Consider the following 23,496-nt stretch of genomic DNA (forward strand, 5'->3'; position numbering starts at 1 on the left):
AAGAGGTCCTTGCCCACAGTTGCACAGTCTGGACTCGAACCCGGATCCCTGGCTCCTGGTTCTTCTGAGCTGCCTCTGTCATAGTCTTCAGCCCATTATGAAGATTGAGAAGTCGAGGCAAGGAGAAAGCAGGCTAGGAGAGCTCTCCAAAGACCTGTCAGAGTACAGGTGAGCACCCAGACCTGGGGGCTCAGTGGGGATGGCTCGAGGCTGAAGCAGAGGGTTGAGGGTGCCTTCCAGACAGCAAAGGGAGTGTGACCAGGGCCATGAGGAACACTCAGCCGTGTAATTGCTGCACGCACGCTCAGACAGGGCCACGAGCTCACATGGTGGTCTCTGCTGGAGAGGGGAGGCTCTGGAGAGAGGTGGCATTGGAAGCCCAGGACAACCAGCCATCTCCCTGCTGTACAAACACCCAGGGGTGTCCACATCTGTCTGCCCCATGTGATTCTCAAGGCCACCCTGTGAGGAAGGCAGGCTTTAGCCCCCAGATGAGGAAACTGTCTCAGAGATGTCAAGGGACCAGCCCAAAGCCACCCAGCACCCAGGCTGGAGTAACCTAATACTTTCTTTGTGGGGAAACTGGGGCACAGAGTTGGGCAAAGACTTGCCCAAAGCTACAAAGCAAGAACTCAAGTCGCAGGGAATAGCTGAGATCTTCCAGTCAAAGCCTTCATCTCACCAATGAGAAAATAAAGCATAGAGAGGGGCAGGGATTTGCCGAAAGCCACACAGCAAATCAGTGGCAGGGCAAGGGTGAGAACCAGGTCCCTGAGTGCCCACAGCCAGACACACAGCAGGCCTCCCGGGACACCTGCAGCTTCCCCAGGCCACTCAGAAGCTCAGAGACCCTCAGGAGACCCAGGGGAAGCTAGAAGAGGAGGAGGCAGCAGGGCTGGGGCAGGAAACTGGGCCAAGGTCTAGGTCAGAGGCTACCAAACGAGACAGATTGACTAAGCCAGAGTCTGCAAACTGGCCAGCCTCTAGGGAGCCTCCATCCATGCCCTCGGAGTGGCAGGCCGACAAGGAACAAGGGGCACAGAGGCCAGCCAAGCATAATCAAGAGGCGAGGCAGGCAGGGTCAGTCCTGCTGGCATTACCCAGACTTCAACCTCAGCCAGCAGATCCTCCAGCTGACATCAGCCCACGTGAGTTTGGGGTTTCAAGTCCAGGCTTGGGGTTTTATTTAGTTCACAAGGCAGGGTGAGGTGCAGCACCATCTCACAATGGACCCAAGGTCTAACTCTGACCTGGTCCCAGCGTGAGAGGCGTCTAAGAGCTTGAGCTCCAGGAGTCAGACCATGCTGGGCACCATCCTGTTCACCCCCTGCAGGCTACGTGACCTTGGCCGTGCCTCCATTTCCTCACCTATAGGATGGAGATACTCAATGCCTCCCTCCAAGGATATAAAATACCAGCACAGGGTCTGGCACACAGGGAGGGCTCAACGTACATGAGCCGAGAGTATCTTGATTTGGCTTTAAAAAGAAAAACAGTGAAATCCGTGTCTCTGTGGCACCCCTCCCCACTCTCCCAAATGTTTTTAAAAACCGAAGCAGCAAATTTAACTAACTAATTAAAAAAAAAAAAAAAATCCCGCTCAGTCCCCGTCTCCACTAAGGATTTGCTGTGTGACTTTGGCCAAGGACCCTACCTTCTCTGGGTCTTAATGTCCTCGTCTATAAAGAGAGAATAATAGCCGCAGAATCTCCCTTGCAGACAAAGCGTATAAATCCATCAGCCTCGAGCTGGGCTTCGGGTCAACGAGGATCATTAGTGTGGCCGTCATCTAGGCTTCCCTGTGAAATGGAGCTGTGCAGACACATCTTCCTATGTCAGTGGTCTGGGAGGCTCAAGCCCGCCTTGGGTCCCACATGAAGGGCCCCACAGCTTCCCAAATGGGGCCAGTCCCGCAGGGACACCAACCTGAGCCCACAGCTGGAAGTAATCTATCAGGCTGAGCAGACTTACTACAGGCAGTGCCTTCCCCGGGGTCCTGGTCCTTATCAGACAGACTGGAAGAAGGGAAGGAAGGAAGGAAGGAAATAAAACACATTTCCTGCCACAGGTGGCTGGCAGAAAAGCACTGGATCGGGGCCCTCCAGCTACAGTTTTAGCTCCCAGCTGCTGTTCACTAGCTGTGTGACCTCAGACAACCGACCTCACCTCTCTGAGCCTCAGGATCTTCTTTTCAGACCCTAATCCTTCAGCCAGCCAGGCTGGCGTGTGGATCGGGGGTATGGCAGCTTCAGAACCTGGGAAGTTACTCTGGTTTGGACACTTATATTTAACTCCCTTGGGTTGTTGGGACTGGTCAGACAAGCACTTTGGGGACTGTGGGCAAGTCAGGGTTCCCTGAAGCCCGGGCCCACGGTCAGCGGGGCGGCGGCAGGCTGAGGCCAGGGGAGGCTGTGTGGGGAGGATGAAAACGTATCCCCTGCCCCAGGGTGGGAAGTGGAACTGGAGTGCCCAGATCAAGGGGGGAAACATCAGTGCCTGCTGGATGGCTCCCCCAAAGAAGTTGCTGGAGTCTGGGTCGGAGGAAACGGCAGTTTAGGGAACAACCCAGAGTCAGAACCTGAAGGGCCCCGGCTCCTAGAGACTCAGACACCAGTGCGGGGGTCTGGTACAGTCAGACGTCAGACCCCTATGGGTTTCCTCCGATCCAGGCCACATAGCACGTGGGATTCTGCGACCCAGGGCCATTAGGCATTAAGATCCAAGGAGCAGGGTCCCTAGGCTGGCTACTGTGAGGACCCAGGCCCAGTAAGCCTTGGCCAAACCCTAATGACAGGCAGACTAGTCCTTAAGCTCTCCTGTCCCCGACAGCCAGTCTAGCCACTGGCCAGCCTCAGGAAGTCCCTCACTCAGACCGGGCCGGGCGGCGCTGGTGACGGGAGTGGGAATAAATCATGGGCGCTGGGCAACAATGGGCGAAGGACATGCAGCGTAGTGCCTGGGTGGCTATGAGGCCTGAACACCTCAAATCTGGGTGACTCATCTGTCACTAAAGGCTCCCCATCCCTCCCCTTCCTCTGTTGTCCCAACCCCACAACCGCTTGACTTCTCAGGCAAAGGGGTGGCTGAGCACCGGTCCCCCTCTCCAGTCACGGTGCCTCACTGCTATGCAAGGACTTCCCACGGACAGGATTCAACCACTTGTGGCCCCAGGCCTGGCCCAACACCCTCAGCCCTACTTGGAAAGCAGGAAGAAGGGAGGGAAAGGGCCAAAGGACAGGAGAGGACAGCCCTCTGGCTCTAGGTGAAAGAGGCAGAACCAAAGCTTCCAGAGCCTTCCCCCCCCACCACACCCTGGTTGCTCAAGCTGTGGCCCCAGCCTGAAGTGCCCTTCCCATCACTGCGGGGAGAGATTCCCCGGAAGCAGACACCCCTGCAGGGCCCTTTCCTCCCCCCCCAGGGTCCTTGGGCTGCTAAGGAGCCTCTCCTTCAAGGGCCGTGGGTAGGAGGACCTGCCCGCCCCTCCCAGCTCTGCCATCACCAGCTGTGCGACCTTGAACAAGTCACCTTCACCTCCCAGGGCCTCAGTTTCCTCCTGCACAAAAGAAAGCAAATCAGAGTTTCCAGCTCCTGGGGCTGTGGGGTCCCCACGACACCAGGCTGGCACACGGGGCACAGGAAACGGGGGATGAATCCTAGTCATCATCTTGCTCGACAAGTCCAGGGAGGCAGCCCCCATGGTGCTGAGCAACAGGTGATCTGGGAACCCACGAAGGTGGCAGACCCGAGAGCAGCCCCCCAGGAGCTCCCAGTCTTGGGGAGGCCGATGCAAACTGCTGGAACTGCCAGGGCACCAAGGAGCACCAGGAATCTGACACACAAGGGGCGGAAAGATGGGGAGAGAGCTGCTACCCAAGTTCCCATCCCGGCTTTGCCACCTGCTAGCTGTGTGACCTTGGTCAAGGGCCTTCACATCTCTGAGCCTCAGTTTCCTCACTTGCAAAATGGAGACAACCCCTCCCCCGTCACCAGAGCCCTGGCAGGATTGCATCGAGGAGTAAATACAAGGACATGGGTAGAAACGCCTGGCACAGCACCTGGCACCTCTTTTCCCTTTTGCCTCACAGAGAAGGCCGTCCGGAGCTGGATCTTGAAGGATGAATAGGAGTTTGCCAGGCAGAGACGGGAGAAAGGTGTTTCAGGCAGAGGGAACAGCATGCACAAGAGTCGGGAGGCATGAATAAGCGAGACACACTCGGAGCTGCTGATGTCCAGCCTTGTTAGCCAGGCCTCTGAGGATGCTAAAGGACCAAGTCTACGCTATCCCTAGCACCTTCTAGCCTTTCCACACGCCTAAGGGTACCCAACCCCTCCCAGCCCCACACCCTCCCACAAGCTGCCCTTCTGAGAGGGACTGCATTCCACCACTTCTACCAGCCACAGACCATCACTGTCTTTCCTTCGAGGACTTGCTTGAACCTTCTAGTCCCTGCAGTCCCCGCTACAGTGGGGTGCACATAGCAGGGACCATATGCCTGAGCAGACCCTGGCCCTGCCCTCTGCCTGTCACTGGGTCTGGACTGGAGCTGGGCACCAACCTCCCCGAGCAAGGCTGGCTCTGGGAAGGTCCCTTCTCCCCGCAGACCTCACCGGGCCAGCACCGGACCCTGCATGCAGCTGGCCCTCAGCGCAGGCTGACTCAGCAGGATGGAGAGTGGGCAGGCTAGCAGGAAGGTGGATGGGGAGGAGGCATGATGCAGTGAGTGACCCGGGGATGGCAAGACCCTCCCCAGCCTCAGCCCAGGGTCAAGGTCAGGATCTGGTCGCACTGGCTTGGGGGAGGGCCTCAGCTGGGGAAGCTGGAGGGGGGCAGCCCGGGCAGCCAGGATCCGCAGGCAGGGACATGCAGTGGAGACACATGCAGACAGCAGCACCAGCCCCCCCGACCAGCGAAGCCCCCCGACCCCAGCCCGCCGCCTACGAAATGTGTACACACCTGACATCCACCTTCCTCCTAAGGGCCAGCGAGAGAGAAGCAGAGAGAGGGAGAAGCTGAGAGGGGGCTGGAGGGAGCAAGCAGGAGCCAGGAATTGGGGGGAGTCCAATGGGATGTGGGGGTACACAAGGTCCTGCCAAGGGCAGGAATGCAGCAGGTGCTGAGCTCTGCCCCCTAAACTGGCAGTGCCTGCAGGAGCGACCCTGTCTCACTGTGCTGCTCCCCACCCCTCCCCACTGGACACATGGCCCAGAGCCTGTACCCCCGCAAGACAGGCATTGCACCCCAACCCCCGTACGCTCCTGACAGGGAAAGGAGAGAGGAAAGGGGAGAGGACTGACCCCCACCCTGTGGCTAGAGCCCTACCCATGCCTCACGAGTTCCCTCACCACTGCCTCTGCTCCCCTGCCCACAGGGGCCCCAGAGCCGGCCTGGCCCTAGGATGTCCCACCCCAAGGCTGGAGTCTCTGGAGGTGAACCGGACGTCCACACTCCATCCCACCGTCTCATCCCGATGCCCCGTTATAACCCCCTCACGCTGAGCGCCCAGTTGCAGGCCTTGCCCCCTCCCAATCTGGGCCTCACCCCCTACAGCTAGAGACTCCTGCTCAACCAGCCTGTCCAGGCCCTCCAACCCCAGGTCCCTAAAGAGGGCACCACTGAGGGCACAGCCTCCAGGTTGAGGCTCTGTTTTCTGCAGTCCTGGGTCCTGGGCCCCGTCCTGCCCTGACTGTATGCCCCTCTTTGAGTCTGGGACGCTGTGCTGTATTGAGTTACTGAGCCTGGATCCCTTGCCCTGGGAGCCCTGACCATCACTAACTGTCTCATCTCCCATCAGCCCAGGATGGTTCCCTGGACCTCGGCCAGCCCTGACACTAGCCAGGCCCACTGCCCATCACGCTGCCCCTGGCTCTGGGATGCTCAGAAGTGGCTCCGGCCCAAGACTAGGTCCAGGGGATAGAGTCCCAAGGGAAGGCAGGGAAGGGGGTCACTTACGTGTTGTTGACAATCTGGAGCCGCTCCCCTTTCTTGAAGGACAAGTCGGTCTCTGTCCGAGACTCATAGTCATAGAGGGCCACAAAGGTGGTCACTCCACCTGCAGAGACAGATGGGATGTGTCAGAATGGCCTGAGAGGGCTGGACAGGAGAATCTCCCACAACCACCACAGCGCAGCCCAGAGGCACAGTCACCCTTCCAGGGGTTGGGCCTGCAGCGTGTCTGCCTGTGCGCATGTGTCTGGGCACCCCCGTGGGGGCACACAGGATGCGTGTGCATCTCTTCACACGTGAATGTCCCCAGTGGGCTCTAGGTTGATCCTGAGGCTTCAGGGAAGTGCCCAGCTTCCTCGTGGTCTCCGCAGCCCCCAATCACAGGCCCCTTTTGTGTTGTTCCCAGAGCCTGGCACATAGTAGGTGCTCAAGAAGCAACCATGGGTGGATGAATGAACCAGTGAATAAAGGAGTCTTCCCCTGGCTGGGTTATTCTGTTTCTCCGTGTGACTGGGTGTCTCAATGTATCTGGGGGGATCTTGGCTCCAGGTACTATCCCTTCCAAGAGCCCGTCTCTGTCCCCCATTTTAGCCACAACCTTCACCCCACACATCTCCCCCCAAACCCCTCCCTGCCCTTTTGGCTCCTTCCCAGCAGCCCCACCTTCTAACACCCTACTCATTTTCCAAGCCTTGCTCTGTTTTTCTCCCCCATGATCTGCATACTGCCATGTCCCCAGCATGCAGAAGGGGCACCACGAAGGAATGGGTGTGCTTGTGGTCTGTCTGTCTCACTCGGGGATGTGTCTGTGTCTAAGGCATCCGTGAGTGACCCTGTGTCTGTGCACGTGTGTGTTCTCACTGCAAGTGTATTCATTGGGAACTTCTAGGTGTCAGGGACGGTGTGGCTAGCTGAGCCTGTGTCTGCACCCGGTGTGTGTCTTGATCTGGGAGTATGGGGTTATTGTGCATGTGTGTTTCTATTTGCTTATGTCTGCATAGTTGTGTGTCTGTGCCCCACCGAGTGTCCCGAAGTAGGTCTCTAGATACACGGTGTGTCTGTGAGTATTTCTGATGGTGTCTCCAGCCCAGCTTGTTTAAGTGTCTGCATAGGAATCTTAGGAGTTGCTGACTGTGTGTGGCTCTTTGTCCATCTCTGGGACCGCATCGTCATGTTTAAGCATCCCTTGCCTGAGGCTGCCATACCCCTGAATCGCCAGCAGAGGGCGCAGAGGCGCATCACTGAGTTGGGCCGCCCCCGCCACCCCCACCAGGGACCAGAGAACTCCTACCTAGTCTTCCCTGGCCCCTCTGCCACCCAAGGCCTCCTCACCTGACCCATCTCTGGGCTGACAAAAGCAAAAAGCAAAGCCTCAGGCCCAGTCCCCACGCTGCCCTGGGCAAACAGCCCCCTGAACCTCTGGGCCTCAGTTCCCCCACTAAAGTCCCATATCTCTAGACCCCTTTATACTCTTCTCCAGATTCGCCCTCAAAGGCAATGGATGTGCACCACACTTTCCAGTTTCTAAAGCCCTTCCCCACCCACAACCTCCAGGAAACCCCCAACAGTTCCCAAACCCAAGAAACCCACAGACTCTTCCCCTTCAGCGAGAGAAGCAGCAGCCCGGAGAGGCCCCGCCCACAGGCGCCCACACTCCCAAGGTCCACTGACCAGCCAGCGGCCCCGCCCTCTGCGGGGAGGTGACTGTGTCTGAGGAGTTGAAGCCCCCAAACAGCTTGGGCTCAGCAGCTGCGGAGGGGAAGGCTGTACTGGGGCCTCGGTGTCCATCAGCGGAGGCTGGCTTGCTGGGTGTCTGTGAGGTGGGGAAGGCGCCCCCGCCGCCACCGTGGGTGTTCTCAGCGGGCTCCAGGCTGCGGCGCCGTTGGCTGGCATCCTTGGGCTTGCTCTTGTTGCTGCCCATGGTCCTGGCTGGAGAGGAGAAAGCATGTTGGGGTGAAGAACGCTGGGCCTGGGCCCTTTAGACAGTCTCCACTCCCCTACCCATTCTACAGATGAGGACACTGAGGCCCAAAGAAGGGTACTGGCTTCTTTGGGTAAGTTAGACTTTCAGAGCCTCAGTTTCTTAATCTGTAAAGTGGGGATAGAGATGGAACCCATAAATGGCTTCCTTGGTACAGGGCCAAGCACAGCAGAAATGACTCATAATCAGAAGCCCTAATCTCCCCCACCTCCCCCTGAGTCAGTTTCTGTCCGTCATGGGCCAGGATAGTATCTGAGTCATGTCTATCTCCCATGCACACAACACATGGGAGAGGGTTCACTGAGGGTTTGCCGAGCAAACACACGACTGACTGAAATGGTTTCACGCCAGGGTGAAAGGTGCTAAAAACTGCAACCAAGGCAGGGATACAGCCGGAAGCTGGAAGAAGGAGAGATATCTGGGGGCTCACCCCAGCCATGGGGCCTTTGCACATGCTATTCCCTCTGCCTGAATGCTGTTCCCTGACCAGTTCACCAGAATAACTCATTGCCTCCTTCAGTTCTCAGCTCAAAAGTCACCTCCTTGGGAAGTGTTCCCCAAATCCTTTCTGGCCTAAGTCCCCCTGACTTTTGTACCTCTCCTTGGTAACACGTGGCTCAGAAAAAAGCAAACTGAAAACTCTTCAGTGGTGCCCACCGCCGTGCCACCCCCTTTTGCCTCCTACCTCCCAATCCATAGATCCTGGTTGGCCCCAATTCCCAGTGAGCCTGGCCAGGGTCTTCCCAACCATCAAGACCGCCCCTCCCTCCTCCCTCATCTTGCAGCTCTGATGCATCATCACCTCACCTGGTGGAAGGCAGCGGCTGTCCCAGAGGATCTGGGAAGCAGCCTGAGGGCTCAGCAAGAACACCAGGTGTGGAGTCAGGGGTCTTGGACTAGAGGCCCTGCTCCACTTCTCCCCGTTATGTGACCCTAAGCAACTCACTTCCCCTCTTTGGGCCTCAACGTCTTCATCTGCAAAACAAGGATAAAGCAGACTTCTCAGGGCTGTTCTGCGGATATGATTAGAAAGAGAAATCTCCATGGCTCTGACTCCTGGATCACACTTTATCAGGCTCTGACTCCAAAAGTTCCAATGCTAAGAACTTCTCAGACCTTCTCTTCCTTCAACCCTCCCAAAGCCTGTTATGAAGATGAGAAAGGGAGGGAATGACACAGTGGTTAAGGGTGGGCTCTGGGGCCAGACTCCCCAAACTCAGATCCCACCTTTACCCCTAATTGGCTGTGTGACCTCAGGCAAATGACTTAACCTCTCTGTGCCCTATTTCTTCATCTGGAAATGATAGGGTCATCTGGGTGCCTCATAAGTGATTGAGGCAAGTCACCCTACCACATCAGCTATGACTGCTACTGTGTAGTTCTGGACATACCGGCAAGGTGGGTTTGGAATATTCTCCAAGAAATGCTGGAGGCCCTGGAATGAGTCCAGAATTTCCTCTGGGAAACCGTGGGTGGGGAAAAGTACTCTTTTTTTTTTTTTTTTTAAGATTTTATTTATTTATTTGACAGACAGAGATCACAAGTAGGCAGAGAGTTAGGCAGAAAGGCAGGCAGAGACAGAGGAAGGGAAGCAGGCTCCCTGCTGAGCAGAGCTCAATCCCAGGACCCTGGGATCATGACCTGAGTCAAGGGCATAGGATTTAACCCACTGAGTCACCCAAATACCCCAGGAAAGTGCTCTTGACTGGTTGAGGCCTTAGGCAAGATCACTGGCCCTGAGCACAGAGCCCAGGTCTGCAAGATCTCCTCCCTACGGGAAGCTTAGCCAGTTCCTGCACCCCCCAGGCCTCGGGCTTCCAGGCTGCACAATGTGGGCACAGCCAGCCTGCTCCCCGGGGACCATCCAACTCTGAGAATGTGGGGCTGGAGAGGCCGGGAGGAGACCTGCTCAACGGCCCCAGGGATCACCAGGGCCTCCTGAGGGACTGGCAAACAGGCCTGGGGACAAAGACCAATTTCTATGGCAACCCAATCCACAGGGGTCACATGAGCACTCATATAGCCCATGTCCCGTGGGTCCTACCGACCCAGTTTCCCGCAGCCCCAGGCTTGATGAAAGCTGGGCCCCAACCACGGCATCCCCTACCCAATGGCTCCCTGGTACAGCATTCACAGCCCTGACTGTGCAGCAGGTGATATGCCAGTTAACAGAGGGACACAAAGGTGAACTGGCCAGGCCTTGTGTCCAAGGACACATGCGCTAGCAGAACACTTGTTTGTGGGACTTTCAGAGGAAATAAAGAGTATATTTTTTAGTTATAATTTTTAAAAGTTTTTAAGTGATAGAACTCTCTATGAGCCTGAACTTTCTTTAGAATGAAGTAAATGATGAAGATTAAGCCCCCTGTCACTGGAGGTAATCAAGGAAAGGAGACAGAATCATTGGTTGGTGTGCTGTGGCAAAAGAGGGAGAGCCAGGCCTGGACCTTGAGAACCGCCCCCACCCAGCACCTAGAAAATGCATGTTCCCTCTTGGGAGGGGTCGAGGGAAAAAAGACAGCTCTTGGTCCCAAACTCTTACATTACCAATACCACTCCCAGTAGGGCACTCAGAAAAAGTATGAGAGAGCTTTTAAGACCCAGGAAAGGTGGCCTGGTCTCCGGTTGCAATGCTTTTCAGTTTGTGGGGTTTCTGTTCTGTTTGTTTTTGGTCTTTGTGGTTCAATCTGATTATCTAAGTAACACGTGTTTGTGGAGAGGCAGGCATGTGGTGGTTAAGAGCTACAGTACCAGAGTGTTTGAATCCTGGCCCTGCCACCCCAGCACGGGACCCTGTGCATCAGTTTCCTCCTCTGTCAGTTGGGGAGAACAGCAGTGCGCATGCCACAGGGCTGCTGGGAGAACCAGCGAGGAAGGCATACGGAACACACTCAGGACAGAGCGGCACTTGCTGGCCCTGCTCCGGAAGACAAGCAGCCGGGCATCAGGGGATCGTATGATGGTAAACAAAACAGGGCTCCATCTAGTGCCCTTGCCCATGCTCCCTGGAGGCAGGCCTGGGTCATACCCACCTCCACCTCCCCAGGGTCCAGGATGGACCTGGCATCTACTAATTGTTCTGGAAATATCTGCAGACCAGACAAAAGACGAAATGAGCACAGATACGATTTGCCTCCTGCTTTGTTCCTATCACGCCACACTGTGGACACCAAGGATCACTCCTGGATATTCAAACACTCCAGGGCCTGGATCTGGGCGAGGCCTTGCTCCAAGCAGTCTACAAAGCCTCATTCGTCCAATTCTCATGATAATCTAGAAGGTAGATACTAGCAGCGTTCTTGTTTTACCCATGAGCAGACTAAGGCACAGGGAGGTTGAAGAACTTGTGCGAGGTCATCCCTCGAGGGTGAGAGGGGACAGGGAAACACACTGGGCAGGCAGGAATCAGGGGCTGCTCATGGGGTCTGCTGGGGGGACTTGTGGGCCTACCTCGCCCTCAGGACATCTCTCATGTGAAACTAGCCAGATGCCGTTGGCGGATGGAGCATGGGAGAACAGTCCAGCCTGTTCTCCTGGAAAAAGCCAGAAGTTTCCAGCTTTGACAAAGCAGAGTGTCCTCAAGGAAGGACAGGCATATTTCAGGTGGCGTCTAGTCCCTGCAGGGCTGCTGCTGTGCTGTGTGACCTCGGGAGAGACCACCTTCCCAGACCCCAGGCTCCTTTCTTTTTTTTCTTAAAAGATTTTATTTATTTATTTATTTGGCAGACAGAGACCACAAGCAGGCAGAGAGGCAGGCAGAGAGAGAGGAAGGGAAGCAGGCTCCCCGCTGAGCAGAGAGCCCAATGCGATGCGGGGCTGATCCCAGGACCCTGGGATCACGACTCAAGCCAAAGGCAGAGGCTTTAACCCTTTGAGCCACCCAGACGCCCCCAGGCTCCTTTCTTAAGGCAGGACCCTGTCTCCTGGCCTTTTGGTTCTGGGGCCCAAACTCCAAGTCACCATGACTTGCCTATTGGAGAAGAACCAATCCCCACATCTCTTCCGCCACTTGCACACTCTGAGGTACAGATAGACCCTTGGGGGGTCCAGGGGAAGTGGTGAGGCCTCCACGCTGGGGTGCCTGAGGTTCCCAGAGGAAGGAGGCCCCTTTCCTCCGGGGAGCCACTCCTAACCTCAGGCTCCCGACCGCAGTCCCCAGCCGGCCAGCAGCACTTCCCACTCACCACCCCAGCCCTTCACGCTTCAGGGGTCCCCAACTAACTTGGCGTCTCCCCATAAGGCTGTAGCTCTAGCCCCACGGCCCGTGTCACCATCTCCGTGCTGGTTCTCCCAAGTCCCCAAGTCTTCCTCAAACATCTCCCTCCCCCAGTCCCACATTGGTCCCCTGGGCGGGGCACCTGTCTTCCAGGGCCTGGACACTGGAGTCCGGCCAGCAGGTGCACCCACCTTCCTGCAGCCAGGGGCATCTCTGTAAACCACGTGGACAACAAGGGCCTCCTCTGCTTGGCACGCTCCATGGAAAACCGGAAATGACCTATGTGCTCGTGAGAGGGGGGCTGGGTGAACAAATGACAGCCTGTGTACCGCAGGGACAGTCACACAGCTAACCAGCCGGAGCCAGAGCACAGCGCCGCCAGAGAGAGAAACTGGCCAGTGCTGAATGTCCTCTGGGCCTCTCGGGACTTGTTTCCTCAACTGGAAAAGGGGGACAACAACAATCCCTATGTCCCGGTGTCGGTCAGAGGACTAAACGAGCTGGTGTTTACCATGGGCTTGGTTCCGTGCTGGCGTGGAGTTACTGTGGTTCTAGAAAGAAAGCTGGCACGTGCGTGTGTATGTGTGTTTGCGAGAGCATGTGCATCTACTGTCCGAGGTGCAGAGAAAGTTCTGGAAGGATTCCAAATGCTTCACAGTATTTCATCCAAAAGGTGTGGGACAGGGAGAGGAAAATGCCTTTTTTACTTTATATCATATCATGTGACATTTAGAATTGACATTGTCAAGAATTGCTTTTTGGGCGCCTGGGTGGCTCAGTGGGTTAAAGCCTCTGCCTTCGGCTCAGGTCATGATCCCAGGGTCCTGGGATCGAGCCCCGCATCGAGCTCTCTGCTCAACAGGGAGCCTGCTTCCTCCTCTCTCTCTCTCTGCCTGCCTCTCTACCTACTTGTAATCTCTGTCTGTCAAATAAATAAAAAAAAAAAAAATTAAAAAAAAAAAAGAATTGCTTTTTAATCAGACACACACACACATACACACACACACACACACACACACACACACACTGAAGAGCTTCCCATGACTCCCCTCTGGACGAGGCCCAAACTGCTCTCCGGCGTCCACCAGGCCCTGCACAGTTGGTGCTGTTGTGCTCTCCCATGGCCCCTCCGCTGGGGGGCACCACACTCTCCCTTACCTCCTGACCTGCCCATGCCCCCTCCCCAGGCACACAGACCCTCACAACATCCAGAAGAGTGTAGGCGATAAACTGCTGTTCGCTCCCAGCACACCCGCCCCGTCAGCCCCTACTCTGAAAAGCATCACCTCCACTTCTTCTAAGGGCAGAGGGAGGCCAGGGGATTAGGACTTGAGAGTGAGGAATCCAGTCAAGCCTGGGTTCAAATCCTGCCTCCACTGCTTACTAGCGAAATCTTGGGCAAGTCACTTTGCGTCTCAGCTTCCTTATCTTTACAATGGGGATGATAGTACACCTAACATCAGAGACTCAAACGAGAGAGGCCATGTGCCAGGCACAGAACAAGTGCTCAAGAAACAGCTCACAGTGGTGTTTGCTGTCATTAGTAACCAGGCAGGGAATAAGAGGAGATAGGCGTTAGGTGTCAAGGCCTTGAATGCCAAGCATAGAGCTGAGAACTTTACGTGAGTGTCCTGACAGCACAAGGAAGTAGGGACTGTAACTGTGCCCACTTAACAGATGGAACCACGGTTCAAAGAAGGCAAACATTTCCTGAGGCCACACAGCAAGTGAGTGTACCAGGGCTGGGACGCTCGAGGTCTAGGAGAGTGGCATCAGAAGGCACCTCTGGGGGACACCCCCCACCATGCAGACAGCCCCCACTGCCAGGTGCACCCACGACTCCACCAGCTCCACCTCCCCTACACAGAAGCAACTCAGGGCTCAGAGGCCAACTTCTGACATCACTGACCATAACTCTGGACCTTCCAGGAAAACAGAAGCATCACAAAACTCCAGGCTTAGAGCTAGAATGCCAGGTTCAAGTCCAGCTTGCCAATTTCTAGCCAGGCAGCCCCAAGGGGCCTCAGTCTACCCCTTCTCAAAAATGGGAATCAGTGTAATTGTTCCCACATAACTAGTCTTATTGTAAGAAGAGGTGGGGCACCTGGGTGGCTCAGTGGGTTAAAGCCTCTGCCTTCAGCTCAGGTCATGATCCCAGGGTCCTTGGATCGAGCCCCGCAACAGGCTCTCTGCCCAGCAGGGAGCCTGCTTCCCCCACTCTCTCTGCCTGCCTCTCTGCCTACTTGTGATCTCGATCTCTTTCTCTGTCAAGTAAATTTTAAAAATCTTTAAAAAAAAGAAAATATAGAGATAATACTTATAGAGGGCCTAGCAGATAGGAAGTGCTCCATAAATATTAGCTACCATCATCATTACTGTGCAAGACCTTTTTTAGATCCTTGCTCTTTTTTTTTTAAAGGTTTTATTTACATATTTATTTTAGAGAGAGAACGTGCACTTGAGCGAGGGGAGGAGCAGAGGGAGAGGGACAAGCAGACTCCACCCTGAGCACAGAGCCCCAGATGCAGCTCAATCTTACAAACCTGAGATCAGGACCTAGACCAAAATTAAGAGTCAGACGCTCAACTGACTGAGCCACCCAGGCACCCCAGATCCTTGATCTTTTGTAATCACTCTTACAATGAGGCAAAGGCTTCCCAGATTCCTACTACGTACCAAGCTCAGTGCACAGCCGTGGAGGGACTATCTGTTGGGGTTCATTAGGAGCCCAGGCCTAGAATAGCCACTTCACAGGGAAAAAGTCCAAGAAAGACGAGCATGCCCACTAGTTAACCTTGCTCTGAGATCCTTGCCAATCCAGTGAGCTAAGAATAAGAAATGGAAGTAATAAAATGAAATTAGAAAAGAGAAGACAAGGATCATCATTTGCAGATGTTATCAGCGCAGACCTGGGAAATCTAAGAGAATCCGCTGCAAAACTATGAAGCAAAGAGCAAATTAAGTAAAGTGGAAGGAAATTAAAAGTTAACACCCCAAAATCAACAATGATATATACACCAACAGCAATCAGAAAATAAAAGCAAGGTAGTCTTGATTTTAGCTCAGGTCATGATCTCAGGATCATGAAATCAAGCCCGCGCATCAGAGCATCAGGTTCTGCGCTCAGCACGGAGTCTGCTCTGCTAGAGGATTCTCCAAACCGCCCCCCACCATCTCCCACGGCCCCTCTCCCACCTCACACTCATATGCTCACTCTCTCTCAAATAAATTAACAAATAAAATCTCTTTTAAAAAAGAAAAGAAAATCAAAGAAAGCTTAGCATTATGAAAATATCGATTCGTCCTAAATTCATCTCACAGTTGAATGTGATCCCAATAAAAACCCCAACAGGATTTTTTTTTAATCTAGGTATATCAATTTTAAAGTTACAACTAAAAGTAAATGTAGCCAGAAAAATCCTAAAAACAGTAATGGCGGGGAAACAGCCCGACCAGGTAGTGAAAATTACTGTAATTAAAACTGCGTCGGAGCATCTGGGTGGCTCAGTCGTTAAGTATCTGCCTTCAGCTCAGGTCATGATCCCAGGGTCCTGGGATAGAGCCCCACATTGGGCTCCCTGCTCTGTGGGAAGCCTGCTTCTCCCTCTCCCACTCCTCTGCTTGTGTTCCCTCTCTTGCCATCTCTCTCTCTCTCTCTCTGTCAAATAAATAAATAAAATTAAAAAAAAAAAAAAGCTCTGTCATATCAGCACAAAAACAGGAAAACCAATGCAACAGAATAGAGGGGGGTCCAAAAATTTCCCAAAACCTACAGGGATTTAACACATAACAAAAGTGGCATTTCATGCTGGTGCAAAAAAAGGTAGATTATTTTTAAGATCGAGCTGAGATCAATGACCTGCCATCGGGAAACAAAGTTGGGTTTTAAACTTACTCCATATGCCTATAAATTCCAGATCAATCAGATTTAAAACACACAAAAATAAAACCATAAAGCTTAGAAAGGGGAACAGAGAATAAATCTTCTAATCTCAAAATCGGGAACACATTTCTTAATACAGGACAAAACCTAAAAATCGTTCTTAAAATGATATATCTATCTACATAAAAATCTAAAATGTTTGCAGGGCTCAATAAATGTAAACAAATGCAAAAGGCAAGAAACAAACTAAGAAAAATATTTGTAACTCATATGAGAGACAAGGGTTATCCCCTTTATATATAATAAACTCCCACAAAATAAGAAAAAGTAATAATAGTCTATAGCAAATGAAATGGCTCTTCAACATATGACAAGACACTCATCTCACTTATAAGATTATGCAAATTAAAAGTACACAATTTCCCCAACCACAGCAGAATACACATTCTTCTCAAGGGCAAATGGCACATGGAACATTCTCTGGGACAGACCATATTCTAAGTTATTAAGCCTTAATAAATTGAAAAGGGGTGAAATCATAAAAAGTATGTTTCCAACCAAAATATGATGAATTAAGAAATCAATAACAGGAATTACAAATATGTAAAAATTAACACACTCCTCAATAACCAATGAATCAAAATCATCAAAATAATAGAAAATGCTTTGAGGTGAATGAAGATGAAGACACAACATATCAAAATGTATGGGATGTAGTAAAAGTAGAACTTAAAGCTTAACTTATAGCTATAATTGCCTATATTAAAGAAGAAGAAAGAAAAAATAAATGAAAAAGAGGAAAGACTGCAAACCAAGAATTTAACCTTCCACCTTCACACAATAGCAAAAGAAAAGCAAATTAACCCTAAAGCAAGTAAAAGGAGGGAAATAAAGATTAGGGCAGAAATTAAGGGCATAATTTATGACGACATGAATAGAACTAGAGGGTATTATGCTTAGCGAAATAAGTCAATTGGAGAAAGACAACTATCATATGATCTCCCTGATATGAGGAAGTGGTGATGCAACATTGGGGGTTTGGGGCACAAGAAAAGAATAAACGAAACAAGATGGGATCGGGAGGGAGACAAACCATGAGAGACTCTTAATCTCACAAAATAAACTGAGGGTTGCCGGGGGTCTGGGGCAGGGGGTTGGGCCCTAGGGAGAGGGTGGTGGGGTTATGGACATTGGGGAGGGTATGTGCTATGGTGAGTGTTCTGAGGTATGTAAGCCTGGCGATTCACAGACCTGTACCCCTGGGGCTAATAATACATTATATGTTTATTAAAAAACAAAAAAAATTATTTTAAAAAAAAGAAAACAAAAAAAAAAGAAATTAAGGGCATAGAAAATAAAAAAACAACAGAGAAAATCAACAAAACTAAAGGTTGGTTCTTTAAAAGGATTGACAAAAATGGGGCGCCTGGGTGGCTCAGTAGGTTAAAGCCTCTGCCTGCAGCTCAGGTCATGATCCCAGGGTTATGAGATTGAGCCCCACATGGGGCTCTCTGCTCAGCAGGGAGCCTGCTTCCCCCCCGCCCTTTCTGCCTGCCTCTCTGCCTACTTGTGATCTCTGTCTGTCAAATAAATAAATAAAATCCTTAAAAAAAAAAAAACGACAAAATTGACAAATCTTTAGCTTCACTGAACAAGAAAATCAGAGAGAAGACTCAAATTACTAAAATCAGAAACAAAAGAGAGAACAATACTATAAACCTTATGGAAATAAAGACAGTTATAAGGGCATGCTATAACTACTCCAACAAATAAGATAATTCAGATGAAAGGGACAAACTCCTAAAAAAACACAAACTACCAAACTACCAAAATTAAGAAGAAATAGGAAATCTGAATAAAGCTAAAACAAGTAAAGAGATTGAATGAATAATCTTAAAACATCTTACAAATAAAGACCCAGGCCCAGATGGCTTCACTGGTGAATTCTACCAAACAGTTAAAGAAGAATTAATATACCAAGTCTTTACTAGGAACAGCACTCAATTACCAAAACCAGACAAAGACATCACATTAAAAAAAAGGGGGGGGGGAGACAACTACAGACTGCTATCTCTTATGAATATAAGATATAAAAGTCTTTTAACAAAATACTAGAAAACTGAAAAAAAATTACTAGAAAACTGGATTCATCAACACATAAAAAGAATTACACATCATGACCAGAATACAACATTGGTTTAAATTCCTAAAAACTAATTAATGTAATATGCCATACCAAATAGAATAAAGGACAAAAAACACAATAATCTCAATAGATGCAGAAAAGGTATTTAATAAAATCCAATACTCTTTCACGATAAAAACACTCAACAAATTCCCTGGAATTTCCTGAATCTGATTAAGGGCTTCTGCAAAAAACTCTCTCTAATATCATACTTAAAGGTGAATTGCTGAATGCCTTCCCCCTAAGATCAGGAATAACATAAGGATGTCCACTCCTACAACTTCCCTTTAACACTGTACTAACACTGCCCAGGCAGGGCAATAGAGAAGAAGATGAAATAAAAGGCAACCAGATTAGAAAGGAAGAAGTAAAGCTATCTCTGTTTGCAGAAGACATGATCTTGTACACAGAAACTCCTAAGGATTCCTATAAAAAATTATCAGAATAAACAAGTTCAGCAAGGTTGCAAGGTATAAGATCAATATATAACAAATAAATTATATTTCTAAACACTAGCAATGAATAATCCAAAAATAAAATTAAGAGAACAATCTACAATATCAAAGGAACACTTAGGAATAAGAGTAACCAAAGAAGTACAAAATTTACACTCTAAAAAACTTCAAAAACTGTTGAAAGAAATTAAAGAAAATCTAAATAAGTGGAAAGACATCCCACGTTCATGGACTAGAAGACTAAACACAGTTATAGTGGCAATATTCCCCAAATTCATCTATAGACTCAACATAATCCCTATCAAAATCCCAGCTATCTTCTTGGCAAAAATTGACAAACTGATCCTAAAATTCATATAGAAGGTCAAGGGACCCAGAATAGCAAAAACAATCTTGAAAAAGAGAAACAAAGCTTGAGGGCTCAGTCCTCTCAATTTCAAAAGTTGGGGGGAAGCTCCAGTAATCAAGACACCATGGGGACACCAGGCTGACTCAGATGGCAGAGCACACAACTCTTGATCTCTCATGGTGTGTTAGGGCCCCACGTTGGGGGTAGAGATTACAGTCAATCAGTCAATCAATCAGTCAATAACACCATGGTACTAGCATGAAGCAGATGTATAAATCCAAGGGAGAGAATTGAGGGACAGAAATAAACCCTCACATTTATAGGGAATTGAGTTTTGGCAAGAGTACCAACACCACGCAACAGAGAAAATACAGTCTTTTTCAACAAATGGTGCGGGAAACACAGGATATGCACATGCAAAATGTGGAAGCTGATACCTTCCTCAAGCCTTACAACAAAAATTAACTCAAAATGGATCATGAACCTAAGTACGCAAAGTAAAGCTGAAAAAAAACTTATAAGAAAATCTATGCATATGTTTCATGGCCTTGGTTTCCTAGATATGATACCCCGAGCATTAGCAACAAAAGAAAAAAATGGATAAACTGGATGCCACCAAAATTAAAAACCTTTGTGTCCAAAGGACACCATCAAGGAGGTAAAAATTCACAGAATGGGAGAAAATACTTGCAAATCTTATCTGTGATAAGGGATCTATACCGAGGATATATAAAGAACACTTACAACTCAACAACAAAAAGACACATGACATAATTTTAAAAAATGGGCAAAGGATCTGATTCTCCAAAGGGGAACTACAAATGGGCAATAACTGTATAAAAGATGTTCAATGTTATTAGTCATAAAAGAGATGCAAATCAAAACCACAATGAGCTACCCCTTCACACCCACTAGGAAGGCTATAATTAAAAAGATAACTGGAAGTTGTTGGAAACGTGGCTGATGGGAACGTACAGTGGTGTTGCTACTTTGGAAAACAGCCTGGTATTTCCTCAAAAGATTAAACATAGAGTTACCATATATGATTCAGAAGGTCTGCTCTAGGTATGCACCCAAGAGAAAAGAAAACCTTCACATAAAAACCTGTACACAAATATTTATAACATCATTATTCGTAATAGTCAAAAAATGGAAACCGCCATATATGCAGCAGCTGACGAATGGACAAATAAAATGTGGCCACTATATCCAGACAATGGAATATTACTTGGCAAGAAAAAGGAATGAGGTACTGATAACATGCTATGACACGGATGAACCTTAAAAACATGATGCTAAGTGAAAGAAGCTAGACACAAAAGACCACATTTATAGAAAAGGTCCAGAATCGGCAAATCTATAGAAACAGAAAGATTGGTTGTTGCCTGGAGCTAGAGGAGGAACATCTGAGGGGGAGTGGGGAGTGACTAATGGAAACACAGCTTCTTTCTGGGGTGATGAAAATGTTCTAAAATTGATTGTGGTGATAGTTACACAACTCTGTGAGTATACCAAAAACCATTAAACAGTACATTTTAAATGGTTGAATTGTTTGATATGTGAATTATATCTCAGTAAAACTGTGATATTTAAAGACAAAACACTACAGCAGAGGGCCACTGTTCAACTATTAGATTGCCAAGGACCCCAAAATTCTACAGCAACCCGCCTGATGAGAGGGAAGAGAGACCGGGGGATGGGGGTGGGCATCGACACAACCCACCAGAAGGACCATCTAACAATCGCCATCAAAATTATGACTGCATACACCCTCTCACCCCACATTTTGGGATTGATCCTCAAGGAATCGTCCCACATGGATACTAAGTGTATGACTGAGGGTCTCCATCACCGAACTGTCTGTAAGAAGAGACTGGAAACAACCAAAGTATTCTTCACGAATTAAATAAAGCATGGTCTCCAACCACACAACGAAGACTAAGCAACCATGAAAAAGAAAGCAGCACCCAACAATCCCCAACATACGCCGTCAAGAAAAAAGTTATACCACAGGCTACGTGTGTGTATGTGTGTGTTACACGTTTATTCACGCCTCTCCATCTCCCTGAAAGGACACACCAGAACCCCTCCCAATGGTTGTCTCTGGCAAGGAGACCTGGGTCCAAGAAAGGCTTTTCCCTGTCTTCCTTTGTACTTTGAATTTTTTTTTTTTTTACTCTGTGTGTGTGTGTGTGTGTGTGTGTGTGCTTTTTCTTTTCCTTTCAGGAAAAACCACAGGCTTACCTGGTCTCGAATCCTGGTGCGCTCTCTCTCATAGCTGGCAAAGTCCCCTCGCTTCTCTGAGCTTATGTTCTGCAAAGAGAGGGATAATCGTATCGGCCTTCAAGCTTGTTGCGGAGGGGCAAATAAGACAGCCTGTGCACAGGGCTCTCTGCTGTGCCTGGTGCCCATTCGGGGCACGGTCCTTATTGTTTATTAATAGGTCACCCTCTACACCAAGGTGGACGGTACCAGGTGGCAGCAGCGGGCCTCGGACCACACGTGCAGAGCACTGGCCATCCTCTCGGACTGGGAGAAGCCGGGTAAGGCTTGCTGGGAGAGGCAGCATTTGAGAAGGACTTCAAGAATGAGAAGGAGTTCCACAAGCAGAGATGACTGGGAACAATGCTCCTGGCCAAGGGAGCCGTGCACTCGAAGACCTGGAGATAGGAAAGCCCTCGGTATTCACTCAATTGTGCTTTCGTTGGTTCCTTCCACTAAGCTTAGCTGAGCATCTGCTAGACGCCGACCACCGTGGTGAGAAAGACAGGCAAAAGCGAAGGGGCTAAACCTTCCAAGGGAGGAGTTATAATGATGGGGACAAGGAGGGACTGGGGCAGAACCGCACATCCTACTGCTCAAAGAGCAGACCAGGAAAAGGAGGCTCAGAGAGGGACAGGGGTGGCCTAAGATCACACAGCAGGATCTCAACTTCTGAAAAGACCTCCACCCTCTCCCTCACCCCACAGGCCTGGAGAAGAAAATGCCCGCAGGGGGTCCTCCTGATGTGCACCCCTCAGAAGGGGGACAGATACCATCTAAACTGGAGGGCCCACGAAAGGAGAGACAGTTGGTTCTTGGATGACAACAACGGCCAGTTGATGAGCAGAGAGACTCCTGTGTGTCAGACATCATACTAAGAACGGCATTTCGAGCATGAAGCCTGATGAGCCCACAGCAGCCCTGTGTGGCCAGCCCTGTTTTGCAGATGAGGAAACTGAAGCACATGGAGGTCGTGGTGCTTGCCGAAGGTCACAGAGCCCATAAGACGCAGCAGCCACAAGTGGACTTGAACCGTCTGAGTTCTGTGACCTCCTGTCTCAAGGACCCACCTCCAAGGGAGCCAACAACAGGACCAGTATCAGTGGTCACAACCCCTCTCAGAAGCACCCAAGCTGGGAGCTCTTCAGCTACTCCAGGAATGTCTCCTGATAACAGCGACCCAAGCAGGGGTGGGGAAGAATGGGCGGTGGAGGTTGTATCAGGAATGTGTTGGGGTGGAGGGGGAGGAGGTGGTGGGGAGGTGAACAGCCCATCGGCAGCCATCAGTCCTGTCTCTAGAGAGAGGGACTGGAAAGGCACTATCAGGCACCTACCCGAGCCAGGCGGGCTACCACATAGGGTAAAGGGGGCCCTCCACCACAGCCCACAGGCGGACCCTGGATAAATTAACCCAAGCCTCCTTTGGTACCACGGAGATGCCCATGGTCATCCCCAGGCAGCTGCAAAGGCAAATGAGCTAACCGACGCAGAGCCCGGAGTGCACGGGCCACGCTTCATAAAAGGGGACGTCACTGTTGGGAACGTGATCACTTCCATTATTGCTTAGTTCCCTGGGTCTCATCAGGACCCAGCTACGCAGGGGCAATCAGCCCTGTCTTGCAGGGGAGGGGACAGATGGAGGCTCAGAGAAGCCAAGTCAGGTGCCCCGGCCACCATCCAAGATAGAAGTGGGTCCTCTGGGGATCCTGGGTCTCTGGGCCCTAGGCCGCCATCAGCCCTTCTGTCCAAGGCCACTGGTCCCAGCTGGCCTCCGGCAGGGAGTCCATGCACTGGGGGACTAAGCAGGGCTCCACGGCCAGTCCACTGTCCATACAGGGAAATGGGAGGCCAGGACAGGGGGAGTGGCTGATGTATGGAGGGGCCACATATGGAGTGAACATGGGACCCTTCTGAACCTCTGAGGCCGGGTCCCCACCTGACCCCCCACCCCGTTTCTCCTCACAACAGCCCTGCGGGGAAGGTGCCACCAGCACGGCCCTGTCCACAGAGGAGGCCAGAGGAATGTGGCGAGGGTGTCAGTCCAACGCTCCCATTTCACGAATGGGGGCTGCATCCCGTTCCAGCCTCCCCTCCGTCCTCCCACACCTGAACGGAAGCTCCCCGCGGGCAGGGGTCTTCACCTGAGTCCTTCTTTCCTTTCACACTCGTGAAAGAATCATCTATCAAACAGGGGTGTGTTCCCACAGGTGGTTTGGAATAT

The 23,496-nt window shown here is 50.8% G+C and overlaps 1 protein-coding gene across 4 annotated transcripts in view; it reads right to left on the minus strand.

The window, feature by feature from the left end:
* SRC (SRC proto-oncogene, non-receptor tyrosine kinase) overlaps positions 1–23,496 on the minus strand; it is a 50,638-nt gene that overhangs the window by 11,960 nt on the left and 15,182 nt on the right. For 2 of the 4 annotated variants that reach the window (XM_044263060.1, XM_044263058.1), the window contains exons 2-6: positions 21,258–21,326; positions 8,733–8,900; positions 7,616–7,873; positions 5,951–6,050; positions 4,955–4,972 (exon numbers count right to left, since the gene is read on the minus strand). In XM_044263060.1, the coding sequence (XP_044118995.1) occupies positions 4,955–4,972; positions 5,951–6,050; positions 7,616–7,865 (368 nt within the window). In that variant the 5' untranslated portion in view covers positions 7,866–7,873; positions 8,733–8,900; positions 21,258–21,326. Of the gene's footprint in view, positions 1–4,954; positions 4,973–5,950; positions 6,051–7,615; positions 7,874–8,732; positions 8,901–14,817; positions 14,967–21,257; positions 21,327–23,496 lie in introns of all 4 variants that reach the window. The other 2 variants (XM_044263059.1, XM_044263061.1) reach the window with 2 other exon arrangements.

The sequence above is a fragment of the Neovison vison genome, chromosome 8 (genome assembly GCF_020171115.1).
Source record: "Neovison vison isolate M4711 chromosome 8, ASM_NN_V1, whole genome shotgun sequence".
NCBI classification, from domain to species: domain Eukaryota; kingdom Metazoa; phylum Chordata; class Mammalia; order Carnivora; family Mustelidae; genus Neogale; species Neogale vison.